This window comes from Cricetulus griseus, chromosome 5, assembly GCF_003668045.3.
Source record: "Cricetulus griseus strain 17A/GY chromosome 5, alternate assembly CriGri-PICRH-1.0, whole genome shotgun sequence".
Taxonomy (NCBI): domain Eukaryota; kingdom Metazoa; phylum Chordata; class Mammalia; order Rodentia; family Cricetidae; genus Cricetulus; species Cricetulus griseus.
This window is the reverse complement of record NC_048598.1, coordinates 68,912,357-68,938,223: the sequence shown is the minus strand read 5'-3', so window position 1 is coordinate 68,938,223 and position 25,867 is coordinate 68,912,357. Positions and strand designations below refer to the sequence as shown.

The 25,867-nt window shown below is 40.6% G+C and overlaps 1 protein-coding gene across 4 annotated transcripts in view; it reads right to left on the bottom strand.

Moving 5' to 3' along the window:
- Positions 1-25,867, bottom strand: part of Epb41l5 (erythrocyte membrane protein band 4.1 like 5) — a 112,468-nt gene that overhangs the window by 26,543 nt on the left and 60,058 nt on the right. For all 4 annotated transcript variants that reach the window (XM_027417805.2, XM_027417808.2, XM_027417809.2 and 1 more), the window contains one exon: positions 7,985-8,148. In XM_027417805.2, coding sequence (XP_027273606.1) covers positions 7,985-8,148 — 164 coding nt within the window. The remainder of the gene's footprint in view (positions 1-7,984; positions 8,149-25,867) is intronic.

Sequence of the window (25,867 nt, the reverse complement as noted above, 5' to 3'; positions counted from 1 at the left end):
TGGGGGCTTAGTACCCTTTTACAACTGCTCTGCTGAGTTACTTTTACTTTGTGTTTCTCTTTGTGTGACTACACAATTTGGGGACTCAACCTGGATTTCAAAATCTGGGAATCGATCCCTTCCCTTGGGGAGACCATGTTCTATAGCCCTGTTGTGGTGGTCCCCAAGTTCCTGGTGAAGAATGGTTTTTAAATCAGTAATCATCCCAGTATGTAAAATTTCTTAGCAATGTGAGGGAAGGGCCCAGGGGAGCTCTGCAGTGACCAGGCAACTCCATTCACCAAACAAGGAAGAAAAATGATAAGGGGTGGCAAAATATTTGCTTGGCATTAGGGGCATCCTGGATAAATAGTGCTTGAGTGAGAGATGTGCTCTGAGCATGAGGTGAATGTGGAGCCTCAGTCTACAGTTCCACAGGTGCTCAGGTGACCTCATCTAGCTCATCAGCAGTCTCTTAGATCTAGTCAGCAGTTTGTATCAACCTGACACCAGGTGGCAAAGAGGTTGACTTGGAGTACAAGAAGCTTCTACTCCAGGGAAGTAGGATTCAGTCTCTAAGGGACTCTCATATTTGGAAGTCAGGATAGGAAATAGCAAAAATAAAAAGAGCTCTATCTAGGAAAAAATGAAACTAAGAATACAATTCTCTCTGATAGTTCATTGGGGATTTGTGTTTAACAACTGGAAGGGTAATGAGAAAACTAAAAACAAAAAATAAAACAAAACTCACAGATATAAAGAACTGTTGCTTTATGTGGACCCTGGGCTGATCTGTAAGCCTTTGGTCTTCTGGACTGAATTCAAAGGTCCCATGAGAACTGGGTCCACCAACTCCTAACTGAATATGCTGGCAACAAGAATCTCCTTGCTCAGGAAGAGACTGATGTGGTAGTTTCAGTAAGAATGGCCTAAAAGGCTCCAATGTTTGAATGTTTGGTCACCAAGGAGAGACACTACTTGAGAAGGATTAGGAAATGGGGGAGGGTTTTGAGGTTTCAAAAGCCAAAGTCAGGCCTAGTGGCTCTCTGCTGCCTGCAGACTGGGATGTAGAACTTTCAGTACCTCTCCAGTGCCATGTGTGCCTGTGAGCTACAATGCTCCCCACCATGATGACAGAGGACTATACCTCTGAAACTCTAAGCCAGCTCCAAATACTTTCCTTTATAAGAGTTGCTGTGGTCACAGTGTCTTCACAGAAATACAATGACTGACACAACTGATATATACTCTGTTGGAGAGAGGAACTCAGTCTTTTATCTGATGAAAATGGAGATTAAGAGAAGTCCAATAACATGAAAGAAATCTTCAAAATCTTCCTTCCCCCTTCCCCTAAGAGAAAACTTCGGATCTTATCCCCTCAGGCTTTTGTGGCTGACTGATAGCCTTGTGGTGTAAACAAAATATTAAATTTAGCTCCTTAACTTCTCTCTCTGGACACAGGATTTTCCTCTCCACCATCGTTCCCTCAGAGAACCTGGGAAACTTTGGACCAGGCTTGGGGGAAGGGAGGGCAGATAACCAGTGGGAGTGGTAGGTCTGTCCCTGCCTTAGACCATGTGGTCCCTAGGCAGTTGCTTTACTAACTAAAAGCACCACACAAGGCTGCTATGCTTTTCAATCAGGATGAACTATTTTTCACAAGTTTGGTTCTGAGGGACTTAGATTATGTCAATAGGGATCAGAATCACAGATGTCTGACCTCAGCTATCACTATGCTCAGGTGGGACAAAATGGTACCAAGGTAACTTTCTCCTTCCCAGTATATCCAAGTACCCTCAGAGCACCACTTATGGGTGTAAAGTATACCTTCCCATTCCCTCGGCTTCATTAACAGGCTCCTTTGCAAGAAATGGAATGCACCTTGCATCCAGATGACAGTTTGGTGTTCACAACTACAACTGTGGTGAGATACAAGGATTTCCCTTCCTCAGGGTAAGAACATGGAATGCCTTCCCTGTGTCTTTGCTTTGCTTTTTTGGGCCTACACACCTAGGCCACATAGACTGTCTCCTGCTCTGTCCATGTTACCGAACATAGGTGGTTTTTTGGTTTTAAAGAAAAGGAGGTGAGCCTCCACTCAGTTTGAGGAATGTGTGAATCCAACACAGATTTGAGCCCTAATGGGAAATGGACTCATTTTATCACAGACTGAACTCACCACAGTAGAAAGTAGCCATGTGGTGTTGTCACCATCAAATGGAGGAAATGTTACCATCTTGGTCAGTGACATTCTCAAGATTGTGAAGGCCATGTGACTTTACCACCATCTTGGTTAATGCAACCATACAGAATAAACCAAAATGGTAGCACCTATAAATCTTCCTAGTGCCACTGGACATTGCCCTGATTCTATAATGGCAGTTAGGATTATTCCTTTAGGGTATATGAATGAGAGAATGAGAAGAACAGAAGTACAAACTGGCTAGACAGTTTAGGGTAGAATATGGCCCTCTCCTTCGGGATAACTAGTTTCTTGGCTGAAAGCCATAATGTTTTTGAGCCTGATGGTAGCTTCATCCTTTCTAGAGACTAGAGATGCCAGATGTGTTTGGTATCCTCTTCCGAGAGGATAATGTTAGAAAGGTAAAGGCTCATTAAAAGAAAAGTTCTAGCTAAAAGAATATAATCTCTGACCTAACATTCAAGTTGGTCCAGGTCAATCATGGCCAAGGACCACTCCTAGGAAGGTGGCTCACCTAAGTCATGCTAACAAATCCCTTGTATGTTAGGGACCATGTCCAGAAATTCATTAGACCATGCTCACATTTCCCAGTCACTTTTAACAATAATTTGTTACTAGAGACTTCAGAAGGGCTGTGTATGCTGGCTGAGTTGGAAAAAAAAATGTACGGTGGGGGTGTATGTGTCAGAAAGTTTTTTCTTTCAAAGATGGGCAGCCACCCAAAGCCAGTATTTTACAAACCTCCTTCACCTTGCGAAACTCTTGCATACATGCCTGTTTCCCTGACTCCTGGATGCCAAACATTCCTGAGGCTTGACTCTATTACACATCTTCCTTTAGCAGCATTTTGGAATTAGCTAATTATGTCCATCTGGAAGGGTGAGCTTCCACCAATGGGGTGATAGAGTCATCACACTCTGATAGGATCAAAACTAAATGCCCTTCCCATCCCGGTGTGCTTTCCTGCTTGGTTGAGCACCCTTTGCAAACGCTGTGTTGCTGAGCTAATTTCGCCTTGTTCACTCTCTGTGTGATGCTAGGAGTATTCTTCTCCAAATTCTTAACATGGTTCTTCATTTTCATACTGTAACCAATATAAAATACAGAGTACATTGGACAGGAAGACAGAGAATATGAAGTTAGGCATAAGAACATATGCTTGCATTCTCAAGACCTTGGAGGCTGGGGCAAGTGGATCACTGCAAGTAATCCCAAGGCTAGCCTAAACTACATAGTATGTTCTGGGCAAGCCTAGGCTATATACTTAGGTCTTGTGTCAAAACAAAACAAGACCAAATAGACTTTCACTCTCTAAATAATTTTGTATGTGTGTATGTTATATGTGCATGTATGTGTGTGTGAGAGGATATATGTACTACAGAGACCAGAAGTCAATGTTAGGTGTCTTCCTCTAACACTTTATTTATTTATTTATTTTTTGAGACAGGGTTTCTTTCTGAATCTGAAGGCCATTTATTTAGCTCTCTGCCCACCCTGCTGCCCTGCTGGGGTCATAGACATGTGCTGCTATGCCTGGCTTTCATGTGGGTGCTAAGGATCTGAACTTTAGATTCCCATGATTTTGTGGCATTCACTTTAGTGGTGGAGCCATCTCTATAACTTCTGCTCTTAATGTAAGAATGCTCTAAATAGTCTCATTGTTTGACTTTAAGGAAATGGTATAAATACGAACTAAGTTACATGAATGAGATTCCTATACTTGGGAAGAATTTCTTCTGTCACCACTTCAATAGCATTCAAGGCCTTCTTGAATACTTTCTATAATGAGAAACACACTAACTCTTAGGTATCTATATCTAGGGTATGGCAGAAGGAACTAAAAATATTTTTCTTCTACTGATACAGAATTTGCTTTGCTCTACTTGTAAATTGCTTCTCTAAGATTTACCAGTAAATCATTATAAATAACTTCATATATGACTTCAAAGTATATAGAGAATCAATCTTTTAAAATCTATTTAGTTTTTTGAGACAGGGTTTCTCTGTGTAGCTTTGGAGCCTATCCTGGAACTAGCTCTTGTCGACCAGGTTAGTCTTGAACTCACAGAGATCTGCTTGCCTCTGCCTCCCAAGTGCTGGGATTAAAGGCGTGCACTACCACCACTAGGTTTAAAATTTATTTTTATTATTGTATGTGTATGGCGTGTTAGTAGGAAGGGGTATATGAGTGCCACCTTGGGTGTGTGGAGGTCAGGGGACAACTCTGTTGAATTTGCTCTCTTCTGCCTTTATGTTGAGTTCCTAGGGTCAAAGTCATATCATCAGACTTGTGTAACAAGTACTGCCTTGGTTGGGCCATCTTACTAGACCCTTATTGGATTATTTATAGGGATCCCTACTGTTGGCATTCTGGCATAAAGCTACAATACCTACTCCAATACCATGTCATTCTAATCTAATACACTCTGTGAACAATTACATACTTAATAATTTCTTGGTAATACAAGATTATTATGGCACTGAAGGAACAATTAAACTTAAAATTTATATAACATAAAAGAATAAAAATAAAATTAATATTTCCATCTCCATAAAGATGATGTAGAACCAATTAGCCACGGTATTTGTGATATGCACAATGCCTGTGTGAGTCCATCATGGTTGGCCTCGTGGACTGTTGACATTCCCTCACAGAAGGGGAGGTAGGTCACTGGACCCTCACATGAGTGTCCAGCCACTCTTCCTAGCCATTTGAATACAATTTTATCCTAACTGCACATGGGCTGGGGAAGAAAGTATCTGGGAGAGGGGCTACAGTATAGAGGCTGGGAAGATGAGCTAACAGGGATCCATTTACATGGCTACTAGGGAGCTCTCAGCCATGCTGGGTGCAGACCTTCCAGTGTAGCTTCTTTAGGGCCACCAACACTCATCTTTAACTTCTCACTGACACTCTGTAAGTAAGCCCAATCAACTCAATGTTGCCCAGGGTGAACTCTGGTGGAATCATGCTTTGGTTTGTCTTGGGGACCTTAAGAGGAGGGATTAGATTGTGTTCACATCTCTGCCCCTCCCAACCTTCCCCAGGAGGATTTTTTTCTGATTCTAGAAGTACTGTGCTTAAAGGTAATCCTGCCTCTGGCAGGATATAGATCCTGATAGCTTTGGTTTGTTATCTTGTATCTTTCTTAAGTTAAGGAAGAGCAACCATTTCTAACAGAAGGTAGAGTCCAGGGCAAGGTTATCAAAATTTAATTATTTAAAAAAATTATGACAAGGGAAACACTAATATCTGACAAACAGAAATGGAAAAATTTTTTTAAAAATTTATTTTTAGTTATGTGTATAGGAGTGTTTGTGTGTGGTAGGTGCATATGATCTTCCATTATCTTCTTAATTTGTACTCAAAGACCAAGTAAAAACCCAGAATGAACAATTTATAAATTTAGAATCACTTATGTATTATAAATGTTATAATACAATGTTACATTATCTTGGCTTGGAGTAGAGATTATTGATAATATGAGGTTACATTATCTTAAATTTTCCCCAGTGTTCTCCTTAAATCAAAAGGCAAGAGGACCAAAGTATTCCCAACTAAGCTATTAGGATACAACATTTCTGGAGGAAGTGGTTTAAATATCTTGCTTTAAAAGGAAAGGTAAGTTGCTTCCAGGTTCTGGTTATTATGGATAAAGATGCTATGAACATAGCTGGGCAAGTGTCCTTGTGGAAGGATAGTGAATCCTTTGGGTATATGCCCAAGAGTAGTATAGCTGGGTGTTGGGGGAAGATCAAATTCCAATTTTCTGAGAAACCACCATATTGTTTTCCAAAGTGGCTGTACAAGTTTGCATTCTCTCCAGCAATGGAGGTGTGTTCTCTCTGCTCTACATCCTCTCCAGCTTGAGCTGTCACACTTGTGTTTTTGATCTTAGCTATTCTGACAGGTGTAAGATGGAATTGAAGAGTTGTTTTGATTTGCATTTCCTTAATAGCTAAGGATGTTAAACATTTCTTTAAGTGTTTCTCAGCCATTTGAGGTCCTTCTGTTGAGAATTCTGTTAAGATCTGTCCCCCCCCCTTTTTTTGATGTCTAGTTTCTTGAGTTCTTTATAAATTTTGGAAAATAGTCCTCTGTCAGATGTGGGGTTGGTAAGATCTTTTCCCACTTTGTAGGTTGCTGTTTTGTCCTACCAACAATGTCCTTTGCCTTACAGAAGCTTTTTAGTTTCATAAGGTCCCATTTATTAATTGTTGTAACAGCCACAACCCAGATGTTGAACTGAAGAACGGATAAAGAAAATGTGGTACATTTACACAATGGAGTATTTCCCAGCTATTTAAAACAATGACATCATGAAATCTGTAGGCAAACAGATGGAAGTAGAAAAAAAATCATCCTGAGTGAGGTAGCCTAGACCCAGAAAGGCAAACATGGTATGAACTGACTCATGAGTGGATATTAGCTCTAAAGTAAAGGATAACAATGCCATAGTCCACAGACCCAGAGAGTCAAGATAACAAGCAGGAGTCAAGAGATGCTCAGATCTCCCTGGAAAAGGAAAACAGAAAAAGATTTCATGGGTGAACTGTGAGTGGGTGAGGATGGGAATATGAGGGATCATGGTGGGGGACTACTGAAAAAGATGACTGGAAAGGGGGAGCATTTTGGGGGTAAGGTAGAAACCCAGTGCAAGGGAAAGTCTCAAGAATCTACAAGGATGACCACAGCTAAGACTCCTAGCAATAATAGTTGCCTGGCCATCTCCAGTGACCAGACAAGCCTTCCAGTGGAGAGATTGGGACATCAACCCAGCCACATAACCTTCAACCTATACAGTCTGTCCTGCCTATGAGATCTGCTGGGGGTAAGGGTGACACAGAGATTGTGGGAGTGGCCAATCAACAGGTCCAGCCTGAGACCCATGCCATGAGAGTGAGCCTACCCCTGACACTGCCTGGAGTGCCAGGACCCAGAGCCTGGATGGCCCAGATACCTAGGATAGAACCAAACATAACTGGAGAAAAAAATGTCAATGTAATGATACTTAATGATATTTGCTATATTTATAGATTGGCGCCTTAGCCCAATTGTCATCAGAGAGGCTGCCCCCAACAACTGATGGAAACAGATGCATACCCATAGCCAAACATTAGGCAGAGCTCAGAATGAGGGACAGTAGTAGCCAGAGGGATCAAGGACACCACAAGAAAACTCATAGGAGCTCACAGAGATTGAACCAACAATCAGAGAGCCTTTATGGAACTGACCTAGGCCCTTGGCATAGATGTAATAATTGTGTAGCTGCTTAGTCTTCTGGTGGGACTCCTAACAGTGGGAGGTGGGGCTGTCTCTTTTACAGGCTTTTGGGACCCTACTGGGTCATCTGGCCCAGCCTTTATACAAGTGGAAGTGCTTAGTCTTACTGCAACTTGATATGCCATGTTTTGCTGATATCCATGGGAGGCCTGCCCTTTTCTGAATAAAAACTGAGGGCCAGTGGATTGGGAGCAGGGCAGAAGGGATATGAGGGAGGGACTGAGAGGAGGGGAGGGACTGAGAGGAGAGGAGGGAAGGGAAACTGCCATCAAATTAAAAGGGGGTGGTAATCAAAAGGTGTTGGGATTGGAGATAGCTCACCAGGTAAAGGTGCTTTATTGGAAACCTGAGGATGTGGACCTAAGTTTGATGTCTTCAGTTCACATAGTGGAAGGAGGGAAGTGACCCTCAAAGTTGCCTCCAATCTCTACATGCACAACATGGTATGCACCACCAAATAAATACATGAAATAAAAATGTTTTATATGTCATTGATAAATTACAGAACAGGTACTTACTCTCACATTCAACTTTAGGCTCCTCTAATTCATTTGACCTGGTAATTACATTAATGTCATCTGGAGCTGGAGAAGTTTCCCAAGTATCTGATGTCCTTGTTACATCACCAATGGTTGTTTCTAGTAAGTCTGGGCTATTTAGCAAATCGACATTCAGAGGCAAGCTGCAAAAGTAAGAGACAGTTTACTTAAACCAGTACATTTATCATTAAAATAAACTGAAATACAAACAAAAAACAATGTTGGAAAAAACTAATTGACATGTTTTATTGAACTGGCTTTATTCAGTTTTCAAAATCTTTAGATATACTTTTTCCAGGCAAGATGGAGCAAAAGGGAATGAATGTTAGAACAGGGGACTACCATAGGCAACAGGATGAGACTGGGAGTCTGGGGAGATTAAGGTAACGAGAGATCTGTGAGCAAATACCTGGGTTGCTAATGAGGATACCCTTGATTGTGTCCTCTGCACACCAATTTAACAGAAGACAGACATCTGGAATGTGAACAGTAGCAGACTATAGGCTGGGTCCCAGAAAGAATAAAGGGGAAAGGGGGGTTGGAGAGATGGTTTAGCAGGTAAAGCATTTGCCTTGCGGGAATAAGGGCATGAGTTTGGAGCCCCAGAATCCCAACAAGGATAGATACAATAGGCAAAAATCTGTATCTCAATGTTCCCACAGGGAGATGCAAAACAGAGACAGAAGCATCTCAATGGCTAGCTAGCCTAGTGTGCAATGATGGGCAAGAGACTGTACCCAATAGGATGGGAAATAAGGACCTGAGGCTGCCCTTTGACCATAGTCACATACAAATGTGCACACAGATAAAAAACAAAACAAAACAAAAAACAAATAAAAAGGGAAGAAGGAGAAAGCCAGCTGAGCACTGGTGGTCACTTTTATGTTTCTTGGTCAGCACCATGGACCAAGCTGCCCCTGCCATTATTCTATCCCAAGAGGATGGACTATATTTCTTTGAACTGGAAGTCCAAATACATCCTTTCTGCTTAATTTGCTTCTGTCACAAAAAGGGGAAAGTAGCTGATACAAGATCAAAAGCTGAGTGCCAGAGGAGTGGGCGGGGTCTCGGAGATGAGCAGAGGCATGAGTGCTAATAATGATGGCATTTGCTGGAAAACCACCCTTAAGGCCTGGGAAAGAACTACTCAAAGGCATGAGAGGGAAGTCACGGCACTCACGCCGTTTTCTTCCGAGACAGTAAAAACATAATTCACAAAGCACTGAGTATTCAGGAGCACACTGTCTTTGTAGTGGAGGACACCAACCCACAGAAGCACTTTGTGTGACAGACCCACCTAACAAGTCATAGAAATGAGATCTGAAAGGCTCAACTACTACTAGGTAAACCATATTTGAAAACAAACTTCAGAAGACTTCAAACACCATGTAGTATAAGCAACAAAGTAAGGCTCAGTCAGACTACTCAAAGGGGGCCAGCCATGCAGAGAAGCAGCAGAAAGGAAATTCCCGAAAATAAACAATCACCATCTCAACAGAGTGAAACTTTGAAGATTTAGGTTTATCACAATTGAAAACTTCTTAGAGAGCATTGGGGATCAAGACAGCATAGTATCAGTGCAAAGTCAGGGTGAAGATTATCTTGATGTTTACCTTGATTGAACCGAAACACTTAGGAGATAAACTAACAATGTGAACAGACCACAGGAAGAGGGAGCCTGGCCTGAGTGAGCAGGTCACTTGGGGGTGGTCTTGAAGGGAAGATCTTGCCCGGATCCCTTACTGCTCTTAGTGGGGTGGTGTGAACTGCTCCATTCTTTCATGCACTCCCCAGAACACTGAACTCTATAAAATCATGAATAAAACAAATCTTTCCTTTTAAGTTATTCCAAGAGTTCTGTCATAGCTACAAGAAAGCTTAGCTAACAGATGTAAGATTTGAGACTCTAGAATTCTTTTTACTTATAAAAAGAATTTTTCTTGGCTCATTTTTGCCAAGAAAAATCAATGGGAGAAAAGATAGTTTTTTTTTTTTTCAACAAGCTGGACAAGGCATACTTAACTATCTTGGTTTAAAAAAAAAAAAAACCTGGTGTGTGCATATGTATGTGTGAGTCTGTGCAGACATGTTCCAAACTGTGAGTAGTAGGTGGCATAGGTGTGTCTCATTCTCATGAGAGAACAGGTGAACCTGGGTGTCAGTCTTCATTTTCTACCTTGTTTGTAATAAGTTCGCTGGTTGTTTGCTACTGTAAATGCCAGGCTAGCTAGCTCAAGGGTGTCCAATGTAAATTCTCTTGTCTGTGGGAGTGTTGGGATTATAGAATATATGCTACTGTGTCCAGTTTTAGGTAGATTCTGAACTCAAGTTCTCACACTTGTGAGGCAAGTACTTTACCCATTGAACTATTTCCCCAGCTCTATCTTGGCTTTCTTTAATAAAAGATTCACTTATTTTTGCTTTTCAAGTGTTTGCCTACATGTATGTATATGTATCATGTGTATGTTTGGTGTCCATGGAGGACAAAACAGGGAGTCAGATCCCCTGGAACTGGAGTCACAGAGAGGGCCTCCATGTGTGGTGCTGGGAATAAAAACTGGGTCCTCTGCTCTTAACTACTGGGCCACCTCTCCAGAACCCTTACATTAGTTTTTAAAATGTGTTCCATGGACACTAAGGAGTGGCAAGAAAAGGACAGATATATCATTGTGGTCTCCCTGTGATAACTTCTATGTGCTTTTATTTTGATTTGGCAGGTAGATTTAACTCACAGAATTTATGACTAAGCCACTTGGAAACCACCAGCATAAAAGCATTACAAGCCCATTCTATTCCTAAACACTGCAATGATCTATAGATGCAAAGTGCCCATCAGTTCATTTCATGTCTTTTCCTACTGATCCAACTGTTAACTACCCTTATTTAAGTGTGAATCAACATCTCCCATGAGGATCTTTTTAAAAAAGGAAACAGAAGTAAAAACAAAACAAAAAACCCCAAAACTGGTGGTGATAAAAAATGAAACAAGTGGTAGATGACTGAAATTTATTGAAGCTGGAACATTAGCCTACTGGGGCTCATATACTCTAACAAATGCTTTTCGATATTTTCAACACAAATATTTAAAAATGGATATATCTTGAATGAAAGGATATAAAAACTAGAAGAAGTTCATCTCCTATGATTTTAGCATGAACACATGACAAAAATATTTTAAAGTACATCCAAAGTCACAACACACATAAGGAACAAAAGGGGAGAATCATAAAATTTTTTGAAAGAGCAAAACAGGTAAACGGCAAATAAGGGACCACTGACTAGAAAGACTACCCAATCCTGAAATCTAGCTGAGTAAGATGGCTCACACCTTTAGTCCCAGCAATCAGGAGGCAGAGGCAGACAGATAGATCTTTGTGAGTTTGAAACTAGCCAGGGCCACAGAGTAGATCTCCATCTCAAAAAACAGTACTAAACAATTTAAAATCAAATCTAATGGTAGGGACTAAAATAAGTCATTCCACAGAATGTTTCTTCTCTTCTCCCTCTTGACTGCTTTGTCTTTGTTTTCGAGACAAGGTAGCACTCTATAGGCCAGACTGGCCTCACACTCACTGATCTTTCTGCCTCAGCCTCCTGAGTTCTGGGTTCTCAGACAAGACCACTGGTGCCTCACCTTTTCACCATTTAGGGTACACACTGAAACACAAAAGAGCTGAGTAGATCCACTCACCCATCTTTTATCACATGCTCTTTTAAATGTTGTGTCCAACAGACCTTTGCCCAGCTCACAGTCACAAGTATTATACCTGTTTTCTAGCTACATTAAATTTAGGTCTGTTATTCCTTTGGAACTAATTTTTTGATATTATTTAAAAGAACAGTCTAATTTCACTACGTGTGTGGGCACATATGTGAATGCATGTTTGTGTAGAGGCTGGAGGTTATCTCTTTCCACCTAGTTTTTTGAGTCAGGCTAGCCAGTGAGCTCTAAACAGGACCCACCACTTTCCACCCCCCAACAGTCCCTCATACCTATACTTACCCACCCCAGTGCTAGAGTAACAGATGCATACCAACATGCTCAGCTTTCCTGTGAGATTCGAGGACTGTACTCACATACACTTTATTGTCCGAACCACCTCCCAGCCCCTACTTCAGTCTATGTGGATGTCTAGTTGAGCCAATACCATGAATTCCATAAAAAGTAAAGTTAATGTGAAAGTGCTGACATATAATCCCAGTACTCTGAGGCCAAGGCTGGATGATCATAGTGAGAGGCCAGCTTGGGTTACAAGCATAGGGAGACTTGTCAAGAGACTGCAGGTGACAGCAACAAGTGGCTGGATGGTGTACACCTGTAATCCTAGTGCTTGGGATGGAGACAGGAGGAGTGGGAACTGAGGCCAGTCAGAGCTCTGTGTCTCCCCACAATTAAACAATAACACAAATAACTAAATGAGCAGAAATTAGTAAAGAAAAAGACAGACCAGCTTAAGATGAAAATAAAAATTTGTATTAGAAAAAACCCAACCAATGTAAAATAATGAAATGAAATGAAAATATATTTGTAAATTATATCATATACAGAAAAAAAACACTTAAAAACAGAAAAGAAAAAGGCTATCAGGCTGGTTTTTTAAAAAGGGGATAATACTATAAATAAGAACAGGCAGTTTAGAGGAGAAAAGAAAGTGGTTCATGAAGGAAACAAATATTAACTATACTGAAGACTTTCACCCTGAATCTTCCTTGTGGTGTTAATTTCATGGCTGATTTAATGTCAAAGTTCCCCAAGACCTTTTTTGGGGTGGAACTCAAGGCTGAGCTACACCTCCAAGTGAAACAACTGTTCTTTATTGTACATCTAGTGCAGCTCAATAAAACTGTAAAGAAAACAAAAACATTACTTCTTAATGTTCACAGCAGCAAAACATTTGATAATGCTTGGTTAGGTATCTAAGGGGCCAGACTCTGCTCAGATGTAGAATTCAATGACTTTATTGTCTGCTGCAAGACAATTCTTTATCCAATGTAGGCAGAGAAACCAGAAAGTGGGACACCCTTGACCTACACTAATAAAAATGCTTTACTACCAAATCAATTCTCTACATACAGTTAGAAAAACTCAGACCTGACGGACGTATATGTGAAACACAGTGATTGCTTATTCTTGGCCTCTAAAAGGAGTACTGGGCAGAAACTGGGTGGGGCTGTGATGTGCAAAGAGGTATGAGGGTGCAGTAACTCGGGGATTAACATATACTGTCCAAGTGGGAAAATATGGAAATCCTGAGACTGTTGGGAGCTAGATTCTCACCAAAAAAGGGAACTGGGAAGAAGAAATCCGGGAAAGCTAAGAACCACAAGTACTGGCTTTAGATTTATCAGCATGAATTTGTGACTGTAACATAGAAATCTGTTGTGGTGTCCATAGCAGTAATGAATAGACCTACTTGGTCAGACTGTGGCTCTAAATACTACACCAAAATTAGTGTCTTAAAGAATGGCTGATGTCACGGTTAAGAGCAGAAGCTCTGGTAGGCACTAAAAAAAGATCCATGGGACAGGTTACCTGGTACAGGTGTAGTTTGATAGGAACAGTTTGTCAAAATGTTAGCAGTCGTGTACTAACAAGTAGGTTGACTAAAGGAATGCATGAAGTCTTGTGTAAGTAGACGGAGCGTGAAAAGTTCTTACTGTAGAATATCAAGTTACCAGTTTAGAAGTTACTTGGCCAATCATGATTTTGCTACCATCACAAATGATACCTAAATTTTACCATCAGACTACATTAAAAAATTATCTCTTAAAGTTATACTTTTAATTTATTTATTGTGTGTGCCATGGAGCAGGTGTGGAGGTCAGAGAACAACTTGTGTGGAGTCAGTTCTCTCTTTCTACCATTTGGATCTTGGGGATTAAACTCAGGTTGCTGGGCTCGGAAGCACATACCTGCATGATCTTGCTGGACTAGGTTGTATTTTTGAGGGAGAGAGAATAATACAGTGCATGTGGTAAATTTATTATAAACACAGGTAACTTGAAAGCATAATATGGGCTGGAGAGACGGCTCAGTGATTAAGAGCATTTAATGCTCTTGCAGAGGATCTGGGTTCAATTCCCAACACATGCAATGGTGGCCTATGACCATCAGTAACTCCAGTTCTAGGGATTCTGACACTCTCTAGTGTGATTCTTTAGGTACCAGGCATGCACATGGTGCACACACACACACACACACACACACACACACACACACACACACACACACACACACGTAAAAATAACGCACATACACATAGAATCTTAAGAATGTCAAATGTATTAAAAGACTTGACATATATTACTTTTAACCATTACAATCAAGTAATGGGACAAACTGGTATCAAGTGTTCCCTGGTCTGATGAATTATAAACATATCATAGTTCTTGTCAATAATGCATAACCTAAATTGAACCATGAGGAAACAATCAGGTTAATCTAAATTGTCTATGAAACATAATATTTAAGAACACAAATGTGGGCTGGAGAGATGGTTCAGTGGTTAAGAGCACTGCCTGCTCTTCCAAAGGTCCTGAGTTCAATTCCCAGCAACCACATGGTGGCTCACGACCATCTGTAATGAGATTTGGTGCCCTCTTCTGGCCTGCAGGCATATATGTAAGCGGAACACTACACATAACCAATAAATATATATATATATTTTTTAAAAAGAACACAAATGTTGGGGAGGGGAGAGGAGGACATGAGGGAGTAGGAAGGTTGAGTCGGGGAAAGAATAGAGGTGAGCAAGAAAAGAAATACCATAATAGAGGGAGCCATTATAGGTTTAAAGAAAAATCTGGCACTAGGGAAATGTCCAGAGATCTACAAGGATGACCCCAACTAACAATCTAAGCAATAGTGGAGGGGCTATCTTAAATGCCCTTCCCGGATAATGAGACTGATGACTACCTTATATGCCATCCTAGAGCCTTAATCCAGTAGCTGATGCAAGCAGAAGCAGACACACATCTAAACACTGAACTGAATTAAACTCCTGGAATTCAGTTGCAGAAAGGGAGCAGTGATGAGCAAAGGGGTCAAGACCAGGCTGGAGAAACCCATAGAAACAGCTGACCTGAACAAGGGGGAGCTCATGGACCTCAGATTGATAGCTGGGAAACCAGCATAGGACTGATCCAGATCCCCTGAACTTGGGTGTCAGTGAGGAGGCCTGGGCAATCTATGGGGCCTCTGGTAGAGGATCAGTTTATCCTCTATACTTATCCCTAGTATACGAATGGACTTTGGGAGCCCATTTCACATAGAGGGATACGCTCAGCTAGACACATGGGGGAGGGCCTAGGCCCTGCTCCAAATGATGTGAGAGACTTTGAAGATACCCCATGGAAGGCCTCACCCTCCATGGGGAACAGAAAGGGGAGTGGATAGGGGGAGGGTGGAGGGTAGGAGAGGAAACTGGGATTGACATGTAAAACAAGCTTGTTTCTAAATTAAAAAATAAATAGAAAAAAACCCCACAAATGTTAAAAAGATAGTCATGGTTAAGGAGCTGTTGATTAATAGACCCAAGAAACACAATAAACTGCCATGGATGAAAGATATTAATACAAATGAAAGCACTGGGAAAAACAAGAAATCAGAATGTGGAAGTGACTATTAATTAACAGTAGCTTTTCTCTTTTAATCATAATTTTTTATGATTTACTTTAAGCTATGTGTATGTAAATCTGTACATTGATATGTGCATGAGTGTAGCGTTCTGAAGTTAGAAGTGTTGGGAATCCCTGAACTAGAGATACAGGCAATTGTGACTCACCTGATTTTCATGCTTGGAACCAAGCTCATTTCCTCTGCAAAAAACTGGTATTCATTATTAACAGCTGAGTCATTTCTCTAGCTTCTTGATTTTGAGTCTATGTAGTAACTGCCTCATAGATACAAAAAGATTACCGTTTTTCTCCTAAAACATATCCACTGAAGAATCTGCAGGTTAACTCATAATATCTGCAAATTACTGTCAATGAATTCAGGTAGGCAAATCCACTTTTTGCCTCCAAACAAGGAAATCTTTTAAAGGAGCAATTGGCATGTCATTTTCTGCTTTAAAATTTACATAGGCTCCCAATGAAGTAGACTCTTTCCCCTGCACATCAATCAGATGCAGGATTCCTTGCTTAGCTCCTTCAAACTCTTCTATACCATGGTCTTCCTTGATTAAGTTCTTCTGACCAGTTTTCATCCTATCCTACACCACTTTCCTTTCACTTCAGAGGCCTCTGAACTAGCTGTTACTTTTGCTTCAAATACGATTTTCTATGACTCAATCCCTATCTCAACTGAGCCATCTCTTCTAATTTCACCTCTCATCCTGTAGTCACTCACTGAGACATTGCCTTGTTTGCAAAGCTCCAACTTCTACTTAAAAATCACTGCATCTTTGCCTACTCGTATATTAGCAGTCCTCTTCAAGAGTGTGTCATTATGGTAGGAACTGTCATGCCACTGTTCTATTTTTAGAATCTAGGATAGTACATGAACAAAAAAATGTACTTAAAAATAAGCCATTGGATCCCAACCTGCCTTCCCTCATCCTGAGAATTGAACCTCTGGCCTTGTGCATGCTAGGCAAAGTACTCTACCATTAAGCTATGTTCCCAGTCCTCTTCTTACTTTTGCTCAGCAAGCCATGAACTTGCAATCCTCCTATCTCAGCCTCCCAAACAGCTCAGATTACAAGCCCAAGCCATCAGACTCAGTTATCAGTTACTAATTTTGCTACGTAATTAAATGGAAACTACTACTTAGGAATGAGAAAAACCCTGGTGAGATCTCAAATACTCATTTCAGAGCTCCTGGAAATAGTACATTTAATGCTTAGTGTTGGGGGGGGGGTTCTGGGATTACGGTCTGAGACATTACGCCTGGCTAGGAATTATATATAATGCTTCTAAGACTATTCATTAACAGGTTTTTCTGTGTGTCTTCTATTCTCTTGGTTATTGGTATATAGGGTGTAGATGACCAAGTTAAATGGTAACATTTTACGATCTTCAGGAACTGACAAATCCAGGAGCTCACTGGTTCTGTAGCCTAGTCCACTTGGCAAGTTCTAGGATGGGGACATTTTTTCAAAACTACATGGCTTGGCTAACTTTTTTAAAAGCTAGGACCACATCTCAAATACTTAACTGCTTCTTTCTGCCTCATCCTCCCAAATATTGGCATTACAAGCATTAGCCACCAAACTTGGCTTCTAAATGGTTGAGAGTGAGTGAGTGAGTGAGTGTGTGAGTGTGTGTGTGTGTGTGTGTGTGTGTGTGTGTGTGTGTATGTATTAAAAAGAGTGGCTGGGCGTTGGTGGCACACACCTTTAATCCCAGCACTTGGGAGGCAGAGGCAGGCGGATCTCTGTGAGTTCGAGGCCAGCCTGGTCTCCAGAGCTAGTGCCAGGATAGGCTCAAAAGCTACACAGAGAAACTCTGTCTCGAAAAACAAAACAAAACAAAAGAGTGAGGGATGGAGGGGAGAGGAGAGAAGTATCCATCATTTCTGCTGCTGAGCTGTGATTTTCTTCTCTGCCTCCCATCTCATAGTTGGAGTGCTGAGATTACAAATGGATGCTAGCTAGCACTTGTGGCTTTTTATAAGTGTTCTAGGAACAGAACCCAGGCTGTCAGGCTTGTGTGCTGGCACTTTTATGATGGAGCCATCTCCTCCATCTTGTACTAGTTTTTACGGGCTACATGTAACACAGATGTAGCATCTTATCATCCTGTCTTTGTTGGCCATCTTTCTAAACCAGAACTTTTAAACTTCTTTATTGATTCTTTGGGAGTTTCACTTCATTTCATGCACCCCAATTCTGCTCACCTCTTGGTGCCCTCACATCTACTGCATTCCTTTCTACTTTTCACTCTATGGGCCCACCAAGGTGGGCACATACACAAACTGTCTAGGCTCTCACACTATCTATATTAGAACTCTCTAAGCTGTCTTTTGGATAGATGACATATGTATTCTGCACTTTAATTCTTCACCCACTTAAACATCTTACAGAACTCTAAGAATTAAATGTTTTGAAGTAAATATTTATGCTGTACCTCTAGAACAATCCAGGCCCAGAAGCATCACCACCATTTAGACTTTCCTCAACTACGAGTCATCATTCCTCAGTTATATACCCTGTATTTTGCTACTTTAAAATTTCTTTTGCTAGAGAAACAAAGTTGTAATAAGTTTTCTCTTGCTGTAGACCTGTCTGCAATGACTTCAGAGCCTTCCTAACTTCAAGCTTTCATTTTTCTAAGGCTTTGCTTTCCAATGGCATGTTTGTATCAGGCATTTGGAAAGCTGCCTGTTCCCAGCTTGTCAATTTCTTGAAATAAAGGGCAACAGTTTGAGTATATTTCATATGACATTCATTAATTCAAATATGTTCAAAGTTCATGTTCTTATGATAAGCAAATGTTTCCTCTAATGGAACTGACAATTTACTTAATACAGATAGCAAAGCCATAATCATACTGTATAAAGTGAGGAGAAAAAAAAAAGGGAGAAGGGGATAGAGAATATCTAGATTAAGGGTACACATAATTATTTCAGAGTAGTCAGGATAGACCATGGTAAGAAACTTGAAGATGACATGGGTTATTAAAATAGAGGTCTCAGTGCTTGGTGTGGGTTACCTCCCTACTGAGTTATTAGTCAGGGAGGTCCCAGAGACCCCTAAACAATATAGGCTTTTGCTATTGCTCTTGATCATTGTGGTGGTTTGAAAGAAAATTGCCACCAAAGGGAGTGGCACTACTAGTAAGTATGGCCTTGTTGAAGTAAGTATGTCACTGTTGGGAATTGGTTTTGAGGCTGACTATGCTCAACCTACACCCAGTGTCACAGTTCACTTCCTTTACCTGCAGATCAAGACACGGAAGCCTCAGTTCTCTCTCCAGCACTATGTCTACCTGCATGCCACCATGTCGTGCCATGATGATAATGTACTAAATTTCTGAAACTGTAAGCTATCCCAATTAAATGTTTTCCTTTATAAGAGTTGCTGTGGTCATGGTGTCCCTTCACAGCAATAGAAACCCTATGACAGTCATTCAGCAGATGTAGATGGTAAGATGTCATTGCTGCAGTTTTGAGAAATCAAGCTGGCACTGACCTGCGATTGTCTCTCTGCTGGCTAGCTTGTGTAGTGCCACAGGTGCTATGTAGGCCACTAGGGGAGAAAAGTCATCGACAGTTTTACCCAGTAGTAGGCCCTGATGAGGGATGTCCTTCTGTATGCTCTGAATATGTTTCTCTTATTGGTTGATGAAGAAAGCTGTTTTGTCCAATGGCCAGGCAGGATGTGGCCAGGCAGGAAGAACTCAGAGAGTGAGTCTCGAGAGAGACTCCATGTAGCTGCTGAGAAAAGCAAGAAGCTCAGGCATCACCAGTAAGCCAAGACTATGTGGAGATACACAGATTAATAGAAATGGGTTAATAATTAAGGCCAATAAGAAGCCTGAGTCAACAGCCAAACAGTTTATAATTGATATGAGCCTCTGTGTGTTTATTTGGGACTGAACAGCTGCAGGACTGGGGGGGACAGAAACTTCTGTCGACAAGGCCCTATATGCTACAATACTGACTCACTAGGTATGCCTACTGGTGTAATAGTGGTATGAATGTTTTGAGGATAACCAACCTTTCTGATTCAATATGAGGACTGTTCCACACAAGAATTCCAGGATTGCTACTGCAAACTTTGTCAGAAGCCCATAGCTGAGGTATCACAGATCCAGAGAAGAACCTACTTACCATTAGTTTGCTAAATGGACATATTGTCAAACTGCCTTCTAAATAAATTTGTGTTTAATTATACCCACAGACTAGTGTTGCTTTCAACCTAGGTTGGCACAGCTTATTTTTGTAGTGGGTGGAGGTTAAAACAGAGATTCATAATTGACCAAAGTGCTAAGATTAAGTGAGTGTATGGCCCTGAACAGAACATCTATATGAATTCCCCATCCCACACAAGGCTCAGGCAGAAGAAAGCAGCAGAGTGGAGAAGCCAGCAGAGACAAAGCAGAATAAGAGGATAGAGAAGACTGCAGTAAAATGCTGTTTTATAGACACTAGCCAGCTGTTGAACTCATGAACTCACAGGAGCTGTCGTTACTCATCAACATTCCACCATGAATAGGAGGAGAGAGCATAGGCCTTCTAGCTGTGGAGCTATTGGTATGAGTGACTGCTGGGAGAAGGAGTCAATGTTCTTCAGGGGTGTAGACTCAGGTTAATTTTCTCGTCATTCAGTAAATAACCCCCGCCCCCACATAAGCAAAACTAATTAAACACAGTAGGTTACTATTATTTTCAAAAAGAGGTACATATGGAGAAGAGGGGTTTCAGGAGTGGGATCAAAATACATTATATATAAGAAAATTTGAAAGAATAAAAATTTTATTTAAAAAACCCCTGAAATGTTGGAATGAACTAAATGAACTTTAAACTCAGAGTGGCATTTAGCAATGAAGCACAAACAGGAAGTGATAGGGGATGAGTCACTGGAGCAAGTGAGCAAGATCAAAACTGGCAGAAAATCAGAAGTGGAAGAAATGTTTGTCAATGTGAGGATTTGTTTTAGCTGTCGAGGAAAATACTAGAAGTTTATGGTAGAGGGTAGTAGGATCTAAGTTATGGCTGCCATGATTACTGAAGAGAAAAATCAAATAATAAAACAATAGCCTGATGACCAGGTAATAGGATACCACTGATATAAAACGGAAACAGGGTGGCAGCACTATAGAGATGGTACCAAGTGTTGAATTCTGGACACATTTTGTTGAACTCATAGTTGAACTTCCCAGTTGATGAGTATGAGACAAAGAGAAGCAAAGGTAATGATTAGGGTGCATGGAATCTGCAGGATCTTCTGCTCTCCAAAAGCTCTAGCCAGGAACTAAGGCACTCTGGCAACAGGAAGGTAAGAACTGTGATTTATCAAGTTAGGAAAATCTGTAGAGATGGGAAAACTAAGGAGGTCAAGAGACCAACTGCTTCATTTGGAACAATTAAATCTAGGATACCACAATATCACAGTATCCCCCTCAAATCCATGGCTTCAATCCAATCATGTGCAAGCACCATACAAACCCAAACTGAGGGGCATTCTGATTCAACCTGACTTAATGCAACATGGAACCCTGCATTAGACCCTGAAACATCTGAGCAAAGACTAGCAAAACCTGTCCAGTTTAGATAGCGGCAAACTTAATTTTAGGGATTTTCTGTGGTGTGTGCACACATTTGTGTGTAGAGGCCAATGGATAACCTCAACTAGCAGGTGATGGGCACTAGGAATCTTGTCTCCACTTCTCCAGCATTGGGATTACAAGTGAAAACCATTACACTGGATTTTTAAAAACATGGCTTCTTGCCCAGGTGGGTGGTGGTGCATGCCTTTAATGCCAGCACTCAGGAGGCTGAGGCAGGCGATCTCTTTGAGGTCAGCCTGGTCTACAAAACTATTTTGAGGTCAGCCTGGTCTACAAAGCTATACAGAGAAACCCTGTCTCAAAACAAAACAAAACAAAACAAACAAACAAACACAGCTTCTTGCAACTGATCTTGTGCCTTCATGCTTGCAAGGCAAACACTACCAACTGATTTCCTTAACCCATTAGGAAAAACAAAAAAACAAGGACTGTGGGAGCTCTCAGCACTATCCTTGCAACTGCGCAGTAAGCCTAACATTATTTCCAAATACGTTTTAAAAATGATATGATTATAATAAATAATGAAGTGTCAAATAGGCAGTATGATATGTACATCAGGAAATAAAGAAGCCTAAGCTCTTGAGGCAAACGAGAGATTGCAAGCATATACACACTCTTTTCATTTTTTGTGTGGTGTATGTACATGTTAGTGCATGTACCATGCATGCACATGTAGAGGCCAAAGGTCAACATCAGGTGTTTTCCTCAGTCACTGTTTACCTTATAGCCTCTGAGACAGGGTTTCTCACTAACTCAGGGCTTATCTTTTGGCAAGGTTATCTGGCAAGCAAGCCCTGGACTCCTCCTGTCCCTGTGTACACTTCTCTAAGACTGGGGTTTTAGACACATACCACTGTGTCCTGATTTTATGTGGATACTGGGGATCCAAACTCAGGTTCTCTTGTTTGGATAACAGCACTTTTCCCACTGAACCATTTCCTTAGCCCCACAGATGGCCTTTAATGTTATACCACTAGATGAAATTACCTACAGTGAGTTGATACAAAAAGGTTCAAAAACAGTTTATAGAGTTAGGCAGAGAAGGACAACTAGCAAAGAGAACTAAAGATATTTGGGAGGTTAGGAAACAAGGGAGCGGTGTCCTTAAGTGAAAAAAGCATTTCATGGGGAAGAAAGTACTTGGCATGAGTGCTAACAAATTCACTGTAAACTGATTGTGGGTAGAGAAATGTGGAGGTCACATGTAAACCAACCAAAGCAATTAAACAGCAGTGGCATTAATAAGCACTTCCTAAAGATAAGATCCTACCTCTTGCAAAATGTACGATACAGTGATCAAGACACCACTGTCTACTGAAAAGTCACTGCCAAAAATATGTTTATTTCCTCTTCAATGCTGTACTCTTGAGCAGTATGCAACCTGTACAGCTATATTTAGTCCTTTTGTGTCAGAGACAAAGTCCAAATGGGTTTAAAAGACTAAGAGAATGTACTGAGCACAGACAATTCTCTGCAGGCAAAAAATTCTTGTTATTGGTGGAACACAGAAATGAGGCAAGAGACCAGGGTTAAGGAGGTTTCTTCTTAAATGATTTAACAGGGTTATTTTTGTGTAGCTGAGAAAAATCTGATGACACAGAAGAGAAGGCAGAATGGTTAGCATGATGGCCTTAAATACAGTACAGAAGATTCACTGGGGCACTGACAGGAAAAGCAAAGATGCTGAAACACAGACACATCTGGTGCTAAGATAGTGTGAGTGCACAGATCTGACTACTTAGTTTCTCAACAAAATAGTAAGTCAGAGCAGCAATTCAGAGTTAAAAGTGAGAGGTTATCATGGGTTGAAAGAGGAGAAATACTGTCCCAGCACAGTGAATAATCACTTTAGGAAATGTGATTGGGTTATCAGGCAGCAGTGAAGTCTGTGGCCACACTTAAAGTAACTCCATTCAACATGCTGTGTATATTTTGCATTCAACATCTAGAGGCACAGTTGGTTTTAACCAGAAGTGAACAGAAGGCCAAGATATTTTAGGACATACAAAAAAAGTGTGTATACATAAAGAAGGGAGAATCAAAGAGGTATTTTGATTGACATTTAAATAAGGACAATGATGGCTCAACAGGTAAAGCACTTGCCTTGCAAGCCTGATGGTCAGAGTTTCATCCCTGGAGGCCATACAAAGGTATAAGGCAAGAACCAACTCCTAAAAGTTGTTCTCTGACCTCCACATGTGTGTCATGGAAGGTATTCCCATACTTGCAGCCAAGAATATTTTTTTCAAAGGTATCAAGGGCATGGCATGATGGTGCATACCTTTAATCCCAGCACTTGTGAGGTAGAGGCAGGTAGATCTCTGTGAGTTTGAGGCCATCCTAATCTATAACAGTGGTTCTCAACCTTCCTAATGTTGTAATACTTTAATACAGTTCCTCATGTTGTGGCGACACCCCCAACCATAAAATTATTTCATTGCTACTTCATAACTGTAATTTTGCTGTTATGAATCATAATGCAAATATGATGCAGGATATCTGATATGCAAGCTCTGTGAAAAGGCTGTTTTACCCCCAAAGGAGTTGTGACCCACAAGTTGAGAACCACTACTCTACACTGTGTTCCAGGAGAGTCAGGACCACTATCTCAAAATAAACAAATAAATAAATGACTTTCAAATATTTTTCACTTAAAACTTAAAAATAAATTCCTAAGACCTCTTTAGTCAATCAATTCATTCTTTTTGGGTCAGTAGTCATGACTTTTCAATTCACTCAATACTTTTTTTTTTTTTTTTTTTTTTGAGGCAGGGTCTCATGTAGCTCAGACTACTCTGTAGCAAAGGATAACCTGGAACTCTGGATCTTCCTGCTTCTATCTCCCAGGTGATTACTGAAGCCACACATCACCATACTTTCGATTGCTATTGCTTCAACAGGATTGTGAAATTTGGATGACAACCTGAATATACACAATCTTCCCAGGTCTTTCCAAGACATCCCAGGGTTTTGCTAATGGTGTCCCCAAAAAGAATTAATTAAATTTATTAAACCTGTATCTTCAAACTCCCAGAGTCTACACTTAAGTATGAAGCCCTAGAGCTCAATGACTACAAGCAAACCTCTGCTAGGTGAAAATGGAATATCTGAATGGCATATTATACTCTGTGGTGCTTTGGATAATGTCTCTCAGTATGACCACACTAGCTCCACAGATGAGGCAAGCTAGCAGACATCTTCCTACTATTAACCCTTATTTTATAAACAATGATTAGCACCTACAGCAAGATATTTATTAAAGAATACTGAGCCGGGCGTTGGTGGCGCGCAACTTTAATCCCAGCATTCGGGAGGCAGAGGCAGGCAGATCTCTGTGAGTTCGAGGCCAGCCTGGTCTCCACAGCGAGTGCCAGGATAGGCTCCAAAGCTACACAGAGAAACCCTGTCTCAAAAAACCAAAATAAAAAATAAATAAATAAATAAATACTGAATTTGTTGCAAATCCTAGCCTCAAACTGATGCATCTACATTCTTTATTAAAATTAGCTAAAACCAAAATAAAACTTTTTTGCCCAACAACAGCAAAAAAAAAAAAAAAGAATTATTGCTGTTGAACCTATTTTTAAAGAGGAGGTGGAAATTTATTATGACACTCAAGAAGTCTTCAGCCCCAATCCTTGGAGAAAGTTGCTCTCTAGGTCAGGTTATCTTTTTCCTGCCAAGATACAGGAAAAAGGAACACACTGTAAAAAGCTCAATCAAGCTCTGACACCTCCAACTGAGGCCCACAGCTAGCTGCTTCCTGGGAACACAATCTTAGGTAATTAATTAGAAAAAAAAAATCGTGAGAACAAGACGTGTTCTAAACTCTCAGTAATAAGGTCACAAACTGCATTTTATCACTCTTAAAACAGATTTCACTGCTCAAAGTACAAGCACGAATTAGCAACAGACAGGAATCACTGAAAAAATGTTTAACATATTTTATATGGAAAGTGATGCGCTTTATGTGCTCTTTAATTTTTGAAATTAATTTGTGTACATGTGTGTGTTCCATGCCATCATGTGGACATCAGAGGACAACCTGTAAGAGTTAGTCCCAGGGATCAAACTCAGGTCACTAGGTTAGTGGCAAGAACATGTAACCTGCCTATCTTTTTGGTCATGATATCTATACCACCAAGATTAATGTTTCAAAATTAAGTCTTTATGTCAAAGCATTTTACATGTGAGTGCTCATAACAATTCTGGAAGGAAGACATAATTAATACTGTGCTATATTTCTATTAAAATATAAGGAGGAGTGGCAAGACAGCTCAGCAGGTAAAGGAACTTGCATTGCAAGCCTGGTAACTGAGTTCAATTCCAGAAACCACATAAAGATAAGAGGAAATGACTCCACAAAGTTGTCCTCTGACCTTCATATGTACCATGGAATGCATACATAGTAACAGTAAGAAATAAAACTAAAATGTAAGAGGAACACTAAGTGTTACTGGCACCAACATTTTATTATTTTTGCAAATCCATATAAGCTCTAATATCAAGAATAAAGTAAATTTATACAATATGGTATTATTTTCAAACCTAATGCCCAACAAACTTAAAATCAATGGCACTGGAAACCTAGGTTGGGAAAGAAGAGCTTGTTTACTAAAAGGCCAGAGC